The sequence below is a fragment of the Nymphaea colorata genome, chromosome 11 (assembly GCF_008831285.2).
Source record: "Nymphaea colorata isolate Beijing-Zhang1983 chromosome 11, ASM883128v2, whole genome shotgun sequence".
Classification (NCBI taxonomy): Eukaryota; Viridiplantae; Streptophyta; class Magnoliopsida; order Nymphaeales; family Nymphaeaceae; genus Nymphaea; species Nymphaea colorata.
This window is the reverse complement of record NC_045148.1, coordinates 7,617,974-7,639,208: the sequence shown is the minus strand read 5'-3', so window position 1 is coordinate 7,639,208 and position 21,235 is coordinate 7,617,974. Positions and strand designations below refer to the sequence as shown.

Below are 21,235 nucleotides of genomic sequence, written 5' to 3'. Positions count from 1 at the left end.
TGACTTTATGAGTTTGTCGAGCCTTAATCTAGTTGAGCTCGAGCTCAACAAGTAACGATGAATATCAATTTTATTCAAACGAGTTTGTCGAGCTTTAATCGAGTTAAACTCGAGCTGAACACATAACTGCCGAGTAGAGCTCGAGCTGCTTCCGTCGAGCTCTAGGTTTCATTAGTCGAGCTAACTCAACTTGGCCTCGACTGAGCTCATGTTCACCAGTAATCCTGTTAGGTCTGAATTTTATGACAAGTAGTCATTAATCTATAGCTAGCCCGTAAAACCCGAAGGTTAAAGGGCAAGGAATGGGGTTTCCGCTTCTCGTTTGGACAGTGGGGTTCTCACCTGATTATAATCATTAAAAAATAAATTAATAAATTCTCTAAAAGCAAACACATGCACGAGCAACAATTATGGCATACTTAAAAAAAAAGGTCTAAACAATACTTTTTTCAAAAAATTTTGTTAAAATTATCTTAATATTTAGATTCAACTAGTGGTGGAGTTGGAAATTTTTAGCTACGAGGCACTGATCTATCTTATTATTGCAATGGGTGGGTGCATGTTGGGCTACAAACAACGGTGTGAGTAAAATGGCAGAACTAAGATTTTTCATTCATGGGGCACTTGTGTAGGTGTCACAACTTTGGTGTGGGCACTACATATAAATTTAAAGTAATAATAATGTGAAGTTAACACATTATAATGAAATTTTTTATGGGTTGACATGGGCAGTGGCCCACCCCAACCAACGAGTGCATGGTTAGGCCTAAATCCAATATTATCATAATAAAACTTTTATAAGGGTTTACTCAGGCTGGGGTGGGCAGTTGCCCACGCCAGCCACAAAGTAGCTCCACTACTAGATTCAACAAAAATGGGAGAAGTGGGTTTGGACTCCATTTTTCGAACTGCACCAGCTATATCAATGGTCCTTCCACGTGATCCCCTACATAAAATACAGTTGTATCAATGATACTTTTTCTCAAGCTTATGTGTTTATTCATTTAATGTATTTCTAAAGGGTCATTAAGTAAGTAATCCTACCAAATCTTAACTAATCAAAGCGAGCGATTTGCCACTCGCTGATTCGGTTCACAAAACCGATTCTTATGACTCTTTAAGCACAGGATTTGGAGTGAATCGGACGAGTCAAACAAGCTCTCGACAATTTTCTCCGAGTTTTGAACGAGTTGAGCCGAGTCGGATGGCACATGTGTATGACATGATCTACGGTAAGCAGCCACATGATCCGACTCCAAAGTGGTTGGTGTTTTGTCCAGACTTTGGCCTCACCTTATTCTTATTTTAATTTCATGTTCCATACTGCATGGCTCCATTATTAAATGTGAACCAAATCAATATAAGTCGGGCTCAATACCGACCTCCATAATATTAAAGTCCATAATGGTTTGTTAGACCAAATTTGATCTGTTCCGAACATTTGGTAAACCAAAACCGCTTTTATATATATATATATATATATATATATATAGACACACACACACACACACACAAAGTTGTGTGTATGTGTGTGTGTAAACTTGGTTTCTATATATAGCCATGTTTTGGTCAAGAGGTGACCAGTTCACTTAACCTCCATACTGGTACCCCTAATCTCGAGGTCAATACTCTTCAATACCATTAGGATGGCACCCTCCAATACTTGAACTGAAGATGTGACAACTATACGCTACGCTACCTAATTTAATTGGTTGCGCTACCCATCATTTGGTGTGAGAGAGAGAGATAAAGTGTGTGTGAATACAACCCACCCTCTTTCAATCTCTTTTATTGTCTATAAAATAGTACATAGTTTGGCTTATTAATTTAGATTTAACCTCATCTGGAGTATAATTTTTTTTTTTAAGGAATAGTTGGGGTGGGGGAGGGGGAAGTCTATGGAGCGCAGACTCTACTGCTTTGCGCTAAATAGTGATACTGACTAATAGATGTATGAGTGGGAATAGTTGTAGGGGGATGCCCGAGGAGTCGAGACTCTACCCTTTTGCCCTAAATAATGATATTGACTAATACATGCATGAGCGGGAATAGTTGTGGGGGAATGCTCGAGAAGCCGAGACTCTAAGCCTTCGCCCTAAATAGTGATATTGACTAATACATGCATGAGTGGGAATAGTTGTCGGGGAGATGCCCGAGGAGCCGAGATTCTACCCCTTTGCCCTAAATAGTGATATTGACTAATACATGCAAGAGCAAGAATAGTTGTCAGGGGGATGCCCGAGGAGCTGACATTCTATCCCTTTGCCCAAAATAGTGATATTGAATAATACATACATGAGTGAAAAGAGTTGTGCAGGGATGCTGAGGAGCCGAAACTCTATCCCTTTGCACTAAATAGTGATACTGACTAATACATGCATGAGTGAGAATAGTAGTAGGGGGGATGCTCGAGGAGCCGAGACTCTACCCCTTTGCCCTTGGCTAAGCTAATTCTTGCATAAATATCTCATGAGAGTTCAGCATACCAATGTTTAGGCATGTATCGGAGACACTGGAAAATGGCCTAAAATAGTTGATTTGAGGAAATAACGGATAGAAGACCTAAGAGGCATAGCGTAGCTGGTCGGGTTGACGGGTCGGTGAAAAGTGATCATCAGTTCAATTCCAGTGATCGTTACTCCTTTGGATTGCACACGGTAGCATGCATGACTCTAGAGTCGAAGGGTATATCGTAGGTCTACTAGGTCCTGAAGCAACTCTTGTCCTTCGAAGCAGCGGGAAGAGGGTGGCTTTCACTTCTCTCATATTGCCAATAGAAGATAAATGGGTAGGGCCAATCAAACATTTTATAAACTGGATTCTGTCAGCTTCAATTTACATCAACTCTGTTCCTGCTGAAAAGGAAAGGTTTGTAGCTATTATACATACATCCACCCACCTACCTTTCTTATCTTCATCTGTTTCCAATGGGAAATGGATATTAGCGCTTATGAATGAAGGAATCCAACTGTCCAAAATTGATAGAATCAACTAAATCACATTTACATTTACTTAGGTGATGACATTATTTTCATGAAACAGTAAACTTATATATTGATTTATGGTAAACATTGTAATGTATGGCACGCATTGAAAATTCACGCTCAAGTTTAGCTGGAACGATTTGCATGTGTAAGGACATTCAAGCAGACATAAAAATCATGCATCGAGACATGTACAACGAGTTTTTAAAAACTTAAAAAGTTCAAATGTTTTGATTTTGATATCTTACACGAATTTCTTCGCACAGTCATTCCTTTTCATGCATTCACATTGCTTGAAATGTAAAATCTCATTTATAAGGTAGATTATGAAAATGAAGATGTTGAAAAACAAAATATGTGGTTGAATGCATCTCTCTCCATCCCTGAAAGAGTGAGAAAACAAATCTTTGTTGGGATGTAGCCTGAAAAAAATGGTGTCGGTGATCTGGTGGTGGGCCTTGCTAAACCGACAGATTTGTAGTCATACCATACCTCATGTACGGTGCAGTCGACAGTACTGTTGGATTATTAATTAGTCTCCGTTTTTTTCCTACGCCGGGAATTTTTTCCTACGCCGGAAACCCTCCTTTTTCACAGGCGTGAATCATGCATGCATGTCTTGTACTGGGCGGCAAGGCCGGTTCACTTGAAAGAAGGTCTAAAACTCGTAGTCGGTGTCACGACCCAGTGCGCTACTTTCTTAAGCCATAAATGAGGAGCTTAAAAGAAGAAATTTTCTCATTTATAGGAGGTTGATCGTTTCATTACGTGCTTTTGACTTAGCTTATTTGAGTAGCCCATTCTCTCTCGTTTCTATATGCTTGTCTACCCTTGCTTTTTTTCTCAATGCATCTTTTTTGCAATAATATATATATTTTTTATATTATTACAAGTATATATGTATAAGAACTGACGTAAGTAAATAATTGATAAACAATTTCCACTATTCATGAATTATATGAACTGTAATTATTCTACACCAAATGTCATTCTTAATCTCAAATAGTTTCTTGATCGATCATTTTTTTCTCGATGACCGTTAAGTGTGGTTTTTCATTTTATTGTTGAGAGATGTAACGTGCCCTTTTCTTTGGATCTCTTTCTCTACAATTAATTTGTTTCCGATAATAATGATAATTTTCTCAAATTATTATTAGTATTTTTGACCTTGTACATACTTGGCTCAATAGCTGCGTCACATTTAAATAAAATTTTGCAACTGCATGATTTGTTTTGTGCGGGAAATAGTGCTTGAAAACTTCTTTTCCAATATTTTAACTATTATATATGATCCTCTGTCTGTCTGATCCTCGTCGGTACTTTCAAAGTGTAAATTTCATTGCAATGCTTCCAACAATTAATATCTACACAGATTGTAATGGAAAACTAAGAGTTCAGATATACTTCTTAATGTATCTCACAATTAACAATTCTCGCATAAAAAAATTAATAAGCATTGATTTTTTTTTTTCACAAATTTTAAACTATGTTGGAGGTATTTATTGCTCAAATCAACTAATATAAACTTGCTTCATTTTAATCTTAATTGTTGGTTGAGCAAGAAGAATACTTCATTCTACCACCGCACAAGAGGGCTGATGCCCCTACCCTTCTCCACATCTTCACAAGGTAACAGGCTTGCTTTCGATACCTCGGGATGGTGCTCCTTCTCTGCTTCAACTTGCATATCAGTGTCTCCTTCCCTCATTTTTGTAGCACAGAAAGTTGATGCCCTTAGGATTCTAAATGAAGAGGGTCATGCCTGTTGTCCTTGCTTATCCACTAAAAATTGCTCATTCTTAACTTCAAAAAGCTTTTTTGAATGGATAGATGACCAATAATTAGGAGATTTAAACCATGCACCAAAGTGTAAAACTTTTTCTTCTCCTCTGTTTGCATTTTTGAGGCTTTTCTTATGACATGTTTTGAGTTCTTGAATGCTTGATTTGGAGATTTGCTTAATCTTGAAGCTGCCTTGATATGCATATTCATGTTTTATAGACAAAATGTAATATTCTTCAGATTAATATGAACCCAGTTCTTCCATGAGAATTACAAAAGAAAAAGGAGGTATCCTTTTTTAGCGCCACCCTTTGCCCAATAATTGTAAAAAGAAATTACTTTTTTGTAATTTTGTAATAAGGGTCATGCTTTTCATAAAAAGTTGTCAAATAGAGGTCAACTTTCATTAACTTCGGGTGAGCAAGGAGTATTAATCCCACCGCCCGAAAAAGGCCCGAAGGCCCCCCATTCCCCCTGCCTCCGGGGTCCTGAGCTGCGTCGGTGTCAGCGATAGCAACGGTGCACCCTTCAGCTTAGATGCCGCGTCCTACCGCCTTAAGACACAGGAACATAACGCCCACGGGAATCGAACTAGATACCTGTCTTAGTACAAGCCCCTAGCTCAACCAGCTACGCTATGCCCCTTGAGGCGGTCAACTTTCATTAACTTGAGAAACAAGAAAAAAGAGGCTAAAACAATAAAAACATAGTTTAGTGATAGAAAGTAATGCTGAAAAAAGAATATTTCATTTTTCAGGTCAGCATAATTTCAGTTCAAGTCCTTATTTGGCCATTTTCATGAAAAGTTTGACACTTATTAGCAAAACAACTAAAAGTGATCTCTTTTTTAGAATTATAGCTAGGCAAAAGGTATGCTCCAAGATTTGGAAAAAAAAAATCCTAAAGAAAGAGAGCGTCATGTTTATCAATTGAACCAATGGAGGAGTAGAAAAAGCTTTTGGCTGATGGCTACTATATTTCAGAAAATTTCATTTCTTAAGGGGCACCAGTGTATATAAACAACAAATATTTGTTGGCACTTGTACAAAAATACAGAAAAAAATATGGGGCAACACACCAGCCAATATGTGGCTCCACTACTGAATTGAACCACATAAAATCCTTGAGTATATATCCATAATTTTTTTTCTTTCTTTTATCAATGACAGCCATCAAGGATTCAGCTGCTTTCAAGTTTCAGTATATTGCAACACCTTGTTACTTAAGATAAATAAACGTGAATTCAAGACAGCAAAAAGATCAGTAATCACATCATCCTGTAGGTAAGTCGGGATTGAATGACTAAAAGTCAAGTCTATCCTCACAATTCTCGTGTCACCTTGTTTATCCTGAATTTGCTGTGATTAACTTTCGCCTCAATTGGTTGCTACTGGACATGAAATTGCACAAATGAAGAATTGATTCAAATTACTCTAAATGGGAGATGCAACACTCGTTGGTTATTAGATCTAAATCGGATTTATTGACATCTCTGAAGGGAATGATCATTTATAGAGGAAATCGAGGGAGAAGAATAGACAAGGCAAATCAGAACTGGATCTATTCTCAAATCACCAATAGTACGGCTTTGTCAACATTGTGAGCACAAAGGACACTTTTTTAAGAATTGATGGGACATTATCAAAGCTTTCTCTCTGATGTCACTAGAACAAGCTCAACAGGAAAGCTAGTGTCCCGACATGGGTGCTACAAATCAACATAACTATGACTGATTCTCAAATAAACAAACAGAGCTACCAATGAGGAGATGACATTATAATAGGTATAGTTCAATAATAGCGACTACCCATCTCGGGAATATGCCTGTAATAGCGAATAATTGTAAGTTTTCGTTGAACCAAGTGCTACATACCAAACAGTGGTAAGAATATTCTATCAGTAGGTAAATTCACTCATATGAACACTTGCATTTTTTAATTTACCCCATTTGGTTTCTATGAACAGGGAGGATCCAGTTCTAGGGATCAAAAACTTGAGAGAAACTCTACAAATTAAGGTTCACAACAATGAGGCACTAATGACTGATCAAGCACAAAGGAAATTTAACCTTATGAAGATTAGCACAAGTGATTTAAGCATGAAAATGGTTCTAGAATGTTGAAATTCCTTCATTTGTGAGATCCTATAGAGATAAAATAAAAGAAATTGAAGAAAAAACAAATCTAACGACCCTGAAGCATAAACTCTATCGATAATGTCTTAAAGAGAATTAACAAGTTGAAAGACAAACCTTCGGCATTTAATATAAGGTGAATGAGTGCAAATATGAGTATCCTTTAAAGGAAATGATACGAGTCGTAAAGACATGCTTCGAATATTTGTGGGGATTGAAGAATCATTACGACATGCTAGGTCCGTGCCTTTGATGGATGCAAAATGGAGAATTTAACTCTCATTATTGTCATGTTGTTGCCACCAAGAACAAAATCAAACCGAAAAAAAAAAACGTCAAAATGATAGTCAATCATTTTTTGCTAATGGAAATTGAGGGCAAAATGTCTTTTTTTTACCATAGTCTGCTCACTGAATTAATAGGACTCGCCACATGTATTGTTCTTTTTCAGCTCAGCAAGATAGAGATTCCAGGCAAGGCAGCTAAGGATCAGCTTATATCAAGCCTCCGAGTTCCCACTGTAATTAAATAGAGTTGTTTTTATTTGATTATGCATTTGCATTTGCATGACATGTAAAAAGAGTATGAAAGTGGATGATTTCTCAGGTTAATATGCTTCATCAAAGGAATAATGAGACAACGTGCAAGATATTATATTTAAGGCAGAGAATACATTCTTCTCTCATAGAGCTATGCTAACGTAAACCAACTGCACAAGTGACAGGTTTCGTCTTGATCCTCGTGGTTGACAGTGCGAATAGATTATATAGTTTCGTCATTTATAAGTTTGTGCAATCTTTTTATAAATTTCTAACATGTTGAATAGGATGCGTCCAACAATGACATATGAAAATCATAGGCATTTTTAAGGGGACAAGAATAATCAACAAAATGTGTTCAGCACGTCAAATTGAGTAAATAAGAAGAGCAAAAAAAAAGTTAAAATTTCAAAATATGTTTGGTAGAACTTGTGATGGAATTAAGTAGACATTCTCGATGGAGACCTTTCTGAGTTCTTCAGATCTTGGTCAGAGCTCATTTTTGTGTGTATTTCTTCATTGTCATGGAATCCGTTTCACGAAAATTAGACTAGAAAAGGAGTCAAAGATTAATTGTGCCTTTCAATGCTTGATTTTAATTGATCACACTCATTTTATGCAGATGATGCTTCATTTTTGTAAGAGATCAAAGGGAATTCCACTTCATCTTTCATTGAATTTCCAATGCAATTTGAAGAATAATTGTCAGGTTTGTTAATCAGTAGTGAGAAGACTTTCATAATTCCTTTCAACTCTCAAGTTTGCTTTCAACGCATTTATTTCATAACATGATTGAATAGATATGAAAGTAGAGGACTTCCCCAGAAATCATTTGGGTATGCCACAGTACCTTTGAAGCTTTCCCTCTTCGCCAGCATTTTTCTTGCAGTCTCAGAAAATTGTTACGTGATAGAGATGTTGATTCAAAAATTAGGTGACGCGTTGAGTACTGAATGTTCGTATGATGTTGGGATGGACAAGAGCATGTGCTAAATGATCTTCCGGCCACCATAAGGCAAGTCGTCGACCACACACTAGGAACCTGTAAGCTGAAAGATACGCTGATTCTAGAGAAGATAACCACTTGCAAAGGGAAGGAGAATGGTTCAAGATTTACTCCACCCGTCCAATGCAAAGTAGAAAGAACAATCCTGAAATCTTGTACAGTATTGTTGGTTCCTAGGAACTTTTCTGTAAGAGATACCTCTTCCTTGATCCTTAACAAAAGTCGACTTCCATTGAAGAAGCTGGTAGAGAATCCTGCTTATTAGAGTGGTTGGAATTGGCTCTGGCTAATTTGTGTCAGAAACATGAAGAACCAGTGTATCAGTTGTTCATTAATTGCAGGATAGGTAGCAGCATATGTACTGGATGAAGTCGACGCAAGGTGGAAGAATCCACCTGTGAAGTGCGGATACCAACGGCTGCTTCCACCTCGCCGGTAACTTTTTTCAAGGCGACGTTCAGGAAAAGGAAATGGGGCGCTGGACCCGTATCCTTTAGAGTGTTTGATTGCCTTGGATATCAGATCCTTGGATCTCCTTCATGAAATAAGAAGTTTAGCAATCCGTCGATTATTAGAGATCTGACCAGGTGGGGGGAGGGAGGGCGGGTGTTCCGGTCTCTCGTGTGGATCTTATAGAAGGTTTCGGCGGAAGGTCCCTCGCCTAGGGCTGTTCATGGGCAAGTTGAGCCAGCTCAAAATCAGCTGGAGTGTCTTGAAAGAAACTTGAAATCGGTTCGAGCTCAAGTCGAGTTCGATTTCATTAGCTTAAGCTTGACTCGAGTTCTTAAAACTCGAACTCGGCTCGAGAATCCAAAGATTGGCTTGAGTAGAGCCAATCATTTCACTAAAATTTTATTTTTTTAAAGCAAGAGGCAGCATATAAATTTGACCACATACCAATACTTTTTTTTTATAATTTTATGAGATATATTTATTTTTTTTTTCTCAAGCTTAACCGAGCCGAACCCACTTAACTCGAGCTTGATTAGTTGAGGCTGTCGAGTTCATTTCTTAACTCAAACTTGACTCGTTTAATAAACGAGTCGAGTTCGAGTCAGCTCAACTGGTTGAACAGCCCTACCGTTGCCTTGACTCAGTCAGGGAATCCCACTTGCTCACTTGTTTTATAAAGAAATACAGAGTCTGGCTTAGGGAGAGCAAGAGGGATCGAGAAAGACCAGCTCCTTTCCTTATTATCAGAAGCGACATGCTGAGGGTTTCTCTAAACCCTCGGCCATGCCGAGGGTTGTGTCAAATAAAGAAAGAGAAACCCTCAGCATGCGAGGGTTTCTCTGCGATGGACGGTGATCACATAAAGAAACCCTCGAGCTGGAGAAACTTGAAAAAGTTACGTTGTTAGTGCACATGCAACAACTTAAAAAAAACAAAAAACAAAACCTCAAGCGCCACAAAGATTTATCTGTGTAAATAATATTAGTTATATGGCTATTCAACGGTTTAACAGCCTTATTTATTTATATTTACGTATAACACTTTGTGTCGAAGCTAATTTAGTTAAATGTCTTGAGAAAGCACAAGGACCCAGCATCAACACGGTGCAGCAGCCATTTAGGAGCAACATAGCTTAAGGGGCAAACGGCATCATGAATCAACCCATGAAGATTTTTACGCGTGCTGTAGCAGGGTGACCGTAAAGTTGGTTCGTAAAATAAGAAAATATCCATAGCCATTACACTTGTTCACACTGCAACCATAGAAAATCGAGGAACAGAATCACAATCTCATTGGAGGCCATGCAGATATCTTTGTGCCTTTCGCAAAAATAGATAAACTGGTGGGTATCTGATAACCCCCAGCTTACCTATTAGGAAACAAAAAAGAAAGGAGATTTGATCAAAACAAGCCACCTGAAAATTAACTAGGAAAACCATTCATCAATAGCCCATATACAAAGCCACTACCGAAAAAATTACAACAATAATTATCAAATTCTGGATTATGACATCAATCAGCTCAAAAAATAGGCACAAATCGCCCCTACATTGGCGGATGAATGAGGCTGTACAATTGATGGTGCATAGGTGACAGAAAGAGAGTGATGCACGAAATGAGCATGTCAGCTGTTCAGTGACGTCTGGAGTAATTTAGACAGCAACAGATACTGAAGTTTCATTTACATCTAGCCTGGACCTTGAATCAGGAACAGTTTCAGAGGCATCACTTTGGAGAAGGCTCCGTCTGTGTCATGCGTGTAAAAGTGACTGAACGATCTCGGACATCGGTGGCCTGAACTCTGGCTCTGGCTGCAAAATCAGAATTATATCAAGATCAGAACTGGTAACACCTGAACCTAAAAAACACCCAATGCTTATTCTGGTTGAATAAAGAAACCCTTCTTGGCCTAGTAAGAGAAATATCTTGTAAATCCATTCATAAAAGTTAATATTCATAATATGAATTCTCATAGACGAACATAAAAAGTAGGGGCAGGAAAGCCAGTGAGATCTTAAATGATGGAAAAAGTGGCATTTGCTGCTTTTGAAAGGAATGATAATTGACTTTCCTCCGCTTTCTTTCACTGCTGAGAGGATCTTTACTGAAAAATATTCTTCATGTCCCTACTCTTACAGAATATTGCACCATTTCATGGTCATTTCCGACATCCAATTGAGTCATTGAAATGCCAGAAACACATGGAAAATTGCCTTCTGAAGGAAAAGGTCATTTTGTGCATATTGCCTAAACTATAAGAAAGTAGAGGCCCATCAAAGTCTGAAGTCACTTTGAACCGCATATGGTCTGATTAATAAATTTCAACATTCGTACTCTAGTACAAATGCCTAACCAGAAAATCAACAAAGAAAGAAAGAAAAAAAAAAATAACCGGAGATAGTTAGTTCCAGAAACCGGTGCTTGCCTGAAGACATAATGAGATAATGTCTGCAAACCGTGATAGTGACTTGACTGAGTATGCTCCTTCCAGAGCAGGGTCAACCATTCTTGATAGTGCATCAATGTCATGAAGCTGAGGAGTTGCCCACCTTACAAGAGAGTGCTCAGCTCGAGGACGTGTCCTAGTTATCATGAAACAAAGCTAAACTCAGTGAAAATGATCAATTTCAATAGTTAATTGGCATTGGAAAACAGTGTCAATCACTCACACACACACACACACACACACACACATATACATGCAGAGACAGATGTATCAAGTTTTGCCAATATCAACTATGATGGTGACACTACCACTAACCTGTCCAAGGGCTTTCGACCAGTAAGGAGTTCCAACATGACCACCCCAAAACTGTAAACATCACTATGAATGTTATAGATCCCAGACATGGTGTACTCTGGTGCTCCATAACTAAAAGATCCTACCACATGTGCTGAAACCTGTAACCATGAAGAACATTAGGCCTACTAGTGAAAAACTTCATCACATGCATCACATAACAATGACCTTTGTTACCTGGCTAGCACAAGAAGAAGAATATAGCGAACCCAACCCACAGTCTGAAAGTTTTGCAGAAAACTCATCGTCAAGAAGAATATTACTAGATTTGAAATTGCGATGCACGACTGGTGGTTGGCAAACTTCATGAAGGTACCTTCATCACAAGCATGGCAGTTTAAATTCAGAGGCACATTTGGCAAAACATCAAATCTATATCTGAAAGTAAAAGAGAGAGAGAGAGAGAGAAAGAGAGAGAGAATTTCTTCCTTACTCTAGAGCTTGTGCGGCACCTCGAGCCAGCTTTACACGAGATTTCCAGGACAGTACTTTATTGTCCCTGTCTGTTGAATGTAAGGCATCATGTAGGGTTCCATTGCCACAATATTCGTAAATTAGAATTCGTTGGTCATGCTCAGCAGAGTATCCAATGAGCTTTGTGATATTTTCATGATGCAATTTAGAGATGCTTGAAACCAGCTTTAGAAATGCTTCCTTTGTATGCAAGGAGGGATTCACGGTGTCCAACTTCTTAACAGCTAACATCTACAGGAAATCTACGATTTAGTGAAAGCAAAAAAAAAAAGAAATGTGCAAACAAGAGAGAGGCAGGGAGAAAGCAAGATCTAGTCTACGGATGTTTAGTTACCAAACATGCAGATAGCAATACAAAATGATAACTGATGCAAGAAAAGTCTGGGAAGAGCAAGCTTAAGCAATCCCAACTCTTATATAAGCTGCATTTTTATCACAAAAGATCGGGCATAATCAACATTAACACCAACTGCTAACAAAAACAAAAAGAAAAATCTCCATATGGGTCATTGTTCAAAGGCTTGGAAAAGGAAACTTCTCATAAATCTTTCAAGTGGAACTGGGGTGAGATGATTTTCTTATATGAGAGGTGAAACTTTTAGTGCTTCTGTGATATCGACAAAAATTAACAAGTACATTATCTAATGTCACATGAATGATCGGTTTGAAGTTTAAATAAAGTAGTAAACTACTTTTGAGACAATAAAAGCCATCAAGGTAAAAATCCATGAGCAACTCTAAGGATGAAAGCAGCCCATTGAACTTTAGCACATACTCATTGATCCATTGGCATATCCAGATGCTTGAACCATACTTTGTGCATCTTCCTCCAATGAAAATTTATCGCATCGAGATCATAAAAAAAAAATCTTTCACATTAGAAGACCCATTGAAGAATCAGAATTCAGAGAGTCTTCAGCACTTCATGTATAAAGCAATCAAGTGCGCTTGCACCTAAGTTTATTTATGCCAGAGGATACTGCATTTGTTTTGGCTTATTGGTTACTCTTACTAAGTGAATGCAAACAGTCAGTAACTGCATAATGGTCCTACTGAGATATCTAACTTGAGTGGTGATCACAAAAGTAACTCTAGGAAAAGTAAAAATACAAGGATTAACATGCTACATGTATACTTATGAGTTTGATATAGTATAACCATGGAACTTAAGGATCTTCATATGAATGCAAAGAAACATCCGACATCCATGTACAAACCAAAAGTCATTGCAAACTTATTAATTGGGAAAAGGACACAACGAGGAAAGACATGCAAAAGATAAATGATCCATATTCCATACCTTTCCATCAGGGAGCTCTGCCAAATAAACACTTCCCAAAGATCCTTCACCAATAAAATTATCCTGCCCAAAACTGTTTGTGAATTGTTGAAGATCAGAAATCGTGTAAGATACCACATCTGAGACTGGACAAAGTGGTTTCCTGGGTTTTGACTTGCTCAACTGTTGGGAGCCAACATTAGTGGTGGGAGGAATAACAGGGGCAAGATGATTTTGTTTTTCTGATTCAGGAACCACTGCAAGTAGTACTGCTTCATTATCATGAGATGTAACATGAGCAGTAGGAGGTGCCAAGTTTCCATCTATTCCAGCCATATTAATTTTGTGGTTCATTGTTCTTGTTTCAACAGCTTGATTTGAAACTGTATAGATAATACATGTGAAGTAAATCAAAATCACTCCTGATGGTCCAGTACACCAAAAAAACAGGTTAAAAGGGAAGCAGGATTTCATGAACCACAAAAGCAAGCATGTTAGGAATTAATGATTACCTTTCACAACATCACTGCTTGGTTGCATCAAATTTTCATTTTTCTGATGATTCTTTTCAGATTCACCATAAGCAACCATTTCATTTCTTTCAACTCTATTTGCTGCTGTGTGTCTGCCTCTTGACCAAGATGTACACATAAAAATAATCAAGATTACTATGCCGATGGCCATAAATAGAGCAACAACTAGGCCAATAATCCTAGGAGTGGTGAAAAACCCTCTGGAACTAGATTTGTTCGGGTTAACAGTTGCTGATGCATTTTTCAATTGCCCTTCAGGCAACCCTGGACTAACTTGAGATGGTGGTGGTTGAGATGGTAGTGAACCAGGTGGTGACGCCACAGGGGTCACATTGAATGGGTTTCCATCCTTTCTGCACAAAGACATTAACAGGTAAGAAAAATTACTTGGTAACTAGACCTTCTCCACCAATTGGAGAAAAGGAAGTAAAGGCTTTGAGCATACTGAACAGATCAAGGAATAAGCAGATAACCTGAAATTTGGGATGTTGGTCAGCATCTGTGGGGGCACAGGACCAGAAAATAGATTGTTCTCTATGTTCCTGTGCTAACAGAAGTACTTTGAAATCAGTAATGGCAAAAACAAAAACAGTTATTCAAGAAGTTAAGGTTGAGATAAAAAGGAACATACAAGTCTTGCAGTTTTAGATCTTCTAAGACATTAAGTGTTCCAGTCAACTGATTATTTTGCAAGTGCCTGCAAGACAAGTAGTTTATGCAGTGAATAAGCTGCCAACTAGATAATACAGTTCATTCAAATTACTAAAATATCCTTACAATGTAGTCAAAGCTGACAAATTTCCAAATGAAGCTGGTAGCTGACCACTCAAATTATTGGACGATAGATCCCTACACAAAAGAAAGAAAGTCTAACCAAGGTGGCACATCGATATGCACATGTGAGCGCAAGTGATAAGAAAAGCAGGCCAGATTTTATCATGAACACAATAGTAAGACAAATGGAATCATTTTCGACTTTGATGGCCCTCAACAGGATATGAAGCAGGACCACACTGGATGGCCTAGGATTGAAAATGCAAGAACTACAGTAGATGCATGCACATATGCACATAAACATACCTGCAGATCGTGCAAATGCATGTTTGAGTCAGGAAGATGGATCAAATTTACAAATTTCCTACGCTTGAATGGTCTAGCATTTGTTATCAAAAATATGAAAAAAGATGCATGTATAGGTACGTGCATCCCTGCATGTGTGCAAGTACACATTTTGATGTGGGAAGCTGAAATTAACTTACAAGTTTATCAGACCAACAAGGGTCTGAAAGACATCAGATATCGGCCCCGTTAGGAGATTGTTGTTGAGTGACCTTAATAAGAAAGCAACAAACAATTTCAACTATACATATTGAAATTGAAAGATAGGCCTTATTATTAGTTGATAACTAAATGAAATCTGCACATACATGTCTGTCAGAAGACTAAGCTCTCCTATACCACCAGGAATGCTTCCAATAAACTGATTTGCAGAAAGAAAGCTGCAATAATAGAAAAGCTCAACGTTAGACAAGCAAAGCCATGCAACCTTAACAAAAGCTCATAGAGTTTGAACGCAAACTTCAGGAAGATTTCAGAGTCACCAGCACATACAGGCGCTGCAAATGAGGAGGCAGATTCTCTGGGATGATCCCTCCGATGTGATTGTTGCTCAGGTCCCTGCTTCACATGCCATGTCATCGTTACAACCATCAGAAATTAAAACAGAAAAAACAACTTCCCTAGTTCACCAATACAACACAACTCGGTACCAAATCATCAGGCCAGTTTCTCCACAGGGAGAATGTAAGGGGCAAATTCAAAAATGCCTCCATGGCTGATGAAGCTTTAAAAAAATTGTTGAATAATCACAGAACAACAAACTTAGCAACAGGAAGATAAAACTTAGAATTGGCAAGAGTGCTTACATTGTTATTAAAGTTGTAAAATTCCCTAATGCATCACCGAGCTGCCCACCCAAATTCGCAGCATTAAGAATTCTATCAAATTTAAACATTCAAGATGTAAGCAAATATGGATTCTGTTTAAAACCAGCAAACGGTTGTACTCCGTAAAATCATCAAAAAAGTCCAAGCACATCATACATTGCTGTCATGTTGGGACCAGCACATTGCACGCCCTGCCACCCCTCACCACAAGGATCTCCACCAGAAGCAACCCATCCAGGGATTGCAGGTGAGCCCATCGCCGCATAGAGACTATTGATGGCATAGACTGAGTATCAGAAACATCAAAACAACGTAAGCGATTACATAAATTGATAAAGATTCTTAGAAGCGCTCGCAGCAAAACACTATCTTGACAAATTGAAAATGAACGTTGAGCATGATTTGTAGGCTCACATTTCACATGGTCTTTATCAAATACCGATAAACCTAACGGCTAAAAACTGTTAATCTTACCGTCTTGAGAATTGGTTACGCCGTTTGTAATTGGTAGCGACAAAGAAAGCACCAAAAAGGTAAATATCGGCCGAAACACTCTCAAGTAAGCATTATCCGCCCGCCAACGAACCATTCTCACATCAAACTCGTAAGTTTGCAAAGATTCCTGCAACCAAAAACGAATATAGATAGCGAACAAGAGATTAATCGACATTCTCACGCCAAACCAACATTCAGAAGAGTGACAAATCCGTCACAAGCTGACAACAAGCTACTGGACCAAAACTTTGACCACAAACGCAACTATTTGAGCAAGACAAAGACAAAATCACAAAACAAAATGCACGCTAAGGACCGAAACTCAAGAACCGCTCAGGTGAACATCTCTTTCGATTAAGTATCGCCCGTACACCAAAACCGAAGTCTCAAGATACACATCAAGACGAGGAAAGCCACTTTCACCAAAGAATTACCGAACAGAACAACCTCCGCCTTCACGAGCTCGAACCAAAAGCCAAAGAGAACGAAAAACCAAAGCAAGACAAGAATATCCCTTCATCCGACCCTAGATAAAACGCTCCTCCTCCCTCAAAGCCTCTCATAGAAACAACCCAAACCCGAAACCAAAGATCTCGACTCCGAACTCCATCGCCAGACCGGCATTGAGCTATGACGCAAGAAAATTCACCCTGCACCCGCAGTTCCCGTCGTAACCGAACAAGATTCTCATGAAAACCAGTACAGTTCCTTCGCAGGGAAGGAAAGAGCAAGAAGCACGAAAACCAAAGCAAATAAAAAAGAAAAAGAACAACACATGGAAGAACACAGGCCCCTAACTCTAACCTCTTTTATAAAGAAGAAGAAGAACAATAACAAGATCGTGGTGTTTCCGTCTTCCTCTTCACAGAGCGCTAACAGAGAGAGAGAAAGAGAGAGAGCTAGCTTTTCCTCGATTCCTAGTAAGAACGGAATCCACCACAGAGAGCTGCCTCTTATACTACTCCAAGGTGGAGCGTAAAATTTCGGAACTCAGAAATTCTCTTAAATTTGCTGTTTTTTCAGTTTAATTTTGTACCATTTCTCAACAATATCAATTTCAATAACTATCAAACTGCCCCTAGTTTTTAGAAAATGTTTTAAGTGCCGACTCTCCTCCCAAAGCCTATGACGTGAAGTCTCTTCGTTCACGTCACGACACCGGTAGCGCCACGGCGTGGGGGGCGGAGGAAGGCGGCCCGTCCCTGAGTGGCGGCTTCGTTATTTTTGCCTGTCCGAGGGGTGGAAATACAGGACCCTGAACGGAGTGGCTATTTCGTAAATTCTTGGAACACCGGAGGATGTCGCCGAGATTTTGCCATTCGAACACTATTAAAAAGGGGGCGGGCCCGGCAGCCCTCTTTCCGTGCCCGTGAATAATTTTTTTTTCCCAACCCTGTTTGTTGGAATGCCTTTCCCACATGTACGGTTGAGAAGAAATTTAACTACGGAAAATCAAGAAACCTTCTAAGAAAGAGAATTCGGAAATGACCAAAGGGATCGTGTGCTCATAAAAAAGGAGATTGGCCAACAAAAGTAAAAAGTGAGAGGTGAAAAAAGTTTTAGTAACCAAAATATGTCTAAGAAAATATGTCACCGTTTGAACATATAGCTGCCGAGAGTGTCCACGTAGACACAAGCGGAACCAAGATAGGGCCTGCTTGGACCCTCGTCTCACTTCAATTTTTTCTATATATATATATATATATATATATATATATATATTTCATTGAGTAACCCAACAATATTGGACGTTATGGGATGATTAAATATTTAAAAATCATTCAACAAGCATCACAACACATAAACATCAGTATTAGTTATTGTGTAACATAGGATATATATATATATATATATATATATATACAAACAAGTTGGTCAAATGTAAAATCAATTAAATGACATGTCATTTTGGTTGGTTAACATATTTGGACGTATATATATATATATATATATAAACAAGTTGGTCAAATGTAAAATCACATTAAATGAGAGGTCGTTTTGGTTGGTTAACATATTTGGACGCTCAGATTCAGAATCTTGTCATATTTTTATAATAACTTTTTGTTGAATGCTGGATGGATTTGAAAATTTCAAATTTATCTTCAAACGGGGGACAGACGTCCTTGTCTTTACTGTAGGTGTTTAATTTGTTAGACATGTCTTTGATTGTCATCATCAACATTATCCAAACTCCTTCCCGTTGATCGTGACTGTGATCATAAATATCGGAGCTTCTTACAAAATTGGTAATTATGCACCTTCATTTGTAAAATAGAAAAGTATTTTGAAGCGTTGTCGTCTCTGGCCGATTCTAATAGCATTGGCATGGAGAGAAAACAAAGGAAGGTGGATATGAAGCAAGAGAATTGTGAGTGGACAACTCTTTACGTGTTCCAAATTTATTCACTTTGTCAATTATTTTCCCGAAGTCATAGGAAAATATCTTGGGAAATGAAGTCCAACATTTTCTCTCAATTAAGACACAACAAACATTCCCAAAGTCATAGGACAATGTCATGGGAAATGAAGTCCAACATTTTCTTACAATTAAGACGCAACAAACATTCCCAAAGTCATAGGAAAACGAAGTCCTACAATTACGACACAACAAACATCAGGTGCCGACCCCACTTCCCGTGCCCCTCAAGGTCCAAAACTGCTTTAATGCCTGATGCGAAACAAACACCCATAACTGAAAGATGTGAGACCCACATTTCCTTTTTGTGGTCAGTTGATTCTACTTTTCCCCTCATTTATCACTCTCTCTTTTCTCACCTAACAAGGTGACAAAAAGCCAGAGAGACCCACCCCATGGAAAATGGGTCCCTTCTAACTTAGTGGGACTTACTTTCTCATTCCCACCTTCCAACTAAACCCTCAGTCACCAAAACAGGGAAGTTGTTTTCCTTCTTCACGAAGGAAACAAAGGCATGACCCTTGAAATTCCAAGTGGGCTAAAAGAAGCGTTTGCCAAGGCTAAGAAAAGGAATTCCTCATCAAGAGGAAGCAAATTCCTAAAAGCGAATTGCAGGGCTTTTAGAATTTTCGATGGGAAAACGGATCTCTGGTACCAGATTGGTCCCGTGGGCCCCAATGGACAACGAAACAACCTGATGGGCCCCACCGGCATCGGGTCCTTCATCACTATATATATATATATATATATTTATATACTATCAGTTGTACAAGTTTGTAGGTTTGTGCATCACATGGAAGGCTTCCCACGGTCCCACGTGCTTGTCTAAAACGGATCGGGTCTAAAATGTGTGGGTATTGTCCAGTCTTAATTAATTGGATCAGATCTTTGAGTCCTCTGACCCTGATTAAGAGCTTGATGTCGACGTCCTCTTCGGATTTCAGATCTTAGTTATTTTGATATTGTTTCCTCTTCAAAAGATAAGAGTTAAAATATTACTACCGCCTAAACAAACAGAAATTCCTAGCTCTGCCGCTAGTTGTCGTTGTTTATAAATCGAGGTTAGTGGCCGAGTTAGAAAATTTTGGCAGGAGCACTAACCAATCTCTTGCTTAGGAGAATGAGTAATTGCAAGGTACTGACTCAGGTCTGGTGTGGTCATCAAATACGGCTGAACCTAAGTTCAACCTAATCACAATGCAAGATTTAAGGAGGTACTGCCCATGCAAATCACACAGTACTTATGTAAATAGATACATATGTATCTATACTTGAAAGTTAGAACCACTAAAGTAAAGTTGGTGAGAAGAAATGTGAAAGGTCTCAAAGTTGCAAACTCTTTCATTCATTATTGCTTGAGTTTTATTCCAAGTATTATTATCATGGACAGTTGAGGTTTAAAAATTAATATTTTTGAAGTTTGTGTTGTAAGTATTGGTTGACGGGGAAAGATAGGTAGGTAAACCTACGTAACTAATTGAGTCGGACCCACGAGATCCAAAGTGCCGTTGGGAACCAAACCAGATTTGGATAGTGGACTTCCCAAGAACTCCAAATTCCTCAATTCCGTGGGTCGGAGAGTTAAAGGCAGCCAGCAAGGCTTCAACTAAAAACTGTCAGATCTTTATGATAACTTTGATTGTATACGGGAGGGAAGCAGAAATAGGACAAGGACACGCCATAACTCGGGGGTGCACCCAAAGGTCAAGTCCGGACGCTTAGCCAAGCGCTACCAGTATATAAAACAGAGAATAAATGATCCATTAAATAACAAATGTTTATGAAATTAGCATAAGTAATGAGGCTCAATTAAGCCCACCGTGAAGGGAGAGCCAATTTTGAGAAAAAAAAAATGAATGAAAGTTTTTTCGTGGAGAGACATAGTGTAGCTAGTTGTAGAGGTGAACATGACTAATGAAACCTCAAGCTCGACTCGGCAATTATGTATTGAGTTCGAGTTCGACTTGATTAAGGCTCGACAAACTCGTTTGAATAAAATTGATATTTATCGTTACGTGTTGAGCTCGAGCTCGACTCCATTAAGGCTCGACAAACTTGTAAACTAGCTTGTATATATCAACTTGATTAAAGCTTGACAAACTCATAAACTAGTTTGAATGTATCAACTTGATTAAGACTCGAGCTTGAGCTCGGTAGTTACATGCTGAGCTCAAATTCAACTCGATTATTGAACGAGGCGACACGAGCCGAGCTTTAACGAGTTAGAGCTCGAGATTGTTCACCCAAATAATGGTAGTTGAGCCACAAAAGCTGACATAAAGAACTTAGGAAATGGAAAAGGTGGTCGCACAAGAACGTGAGGGTTTAATTTTAAAACTCACTCCGGAGTGGACGCACCTATTTTTTGGGTCCTTTTGGGCAAAGGTGCTACGG

At 38.7% G+C, this 21,235-nt stretch overlaps 1 protein-coding gene across 1 annotated transcript; it reads right to left on the bottom strand.

Moving 5' to 3' along the window:
- Nucleotides 1-10,294: 10,294 nt before the first annotated feature.
- On the bottom strand, nt 10,295-17,404 carry LOC116264392 (protein STRUBBELIG-RECEPTOR FAMILY 3-like). The gene is made up of 17 exons (XM_031644573.2): nt 17,230-17,404; nt 16,405-16,552; nt 16,087-16,216; nt 15,910-15,981; nt 15,596-15,661; nt 15,412-15,483; nt 15,244-15,315; nt 14,762-14,833; nt 14,616-14,681; nt 14,458-14,526; nt 13,964-14,337; nt 13,473-13,834; nt 12,132-12,403; nt 11,876-12,014; nt 11,660-11,799; nt 11,324-11,480; nt 10,295-10,709 (listed from the first exon to the last, which is right to left on the bottom strand). Exons 2-17 carry the CDS (start codon nt 16,517-16,519, stop codon nt 10,650-10,652), a joined length of 2,238 nt encoding a protein of 745 aa, XP_031500433.1. The 5' UTR covers nt 16,520-16,552; nt 17,230-17,404; the 3' UTR covers nt 10,295-10,649.
- Between the last annotated feature and the right edge of the window lie 3,831 nt (nt 17,405-21,235).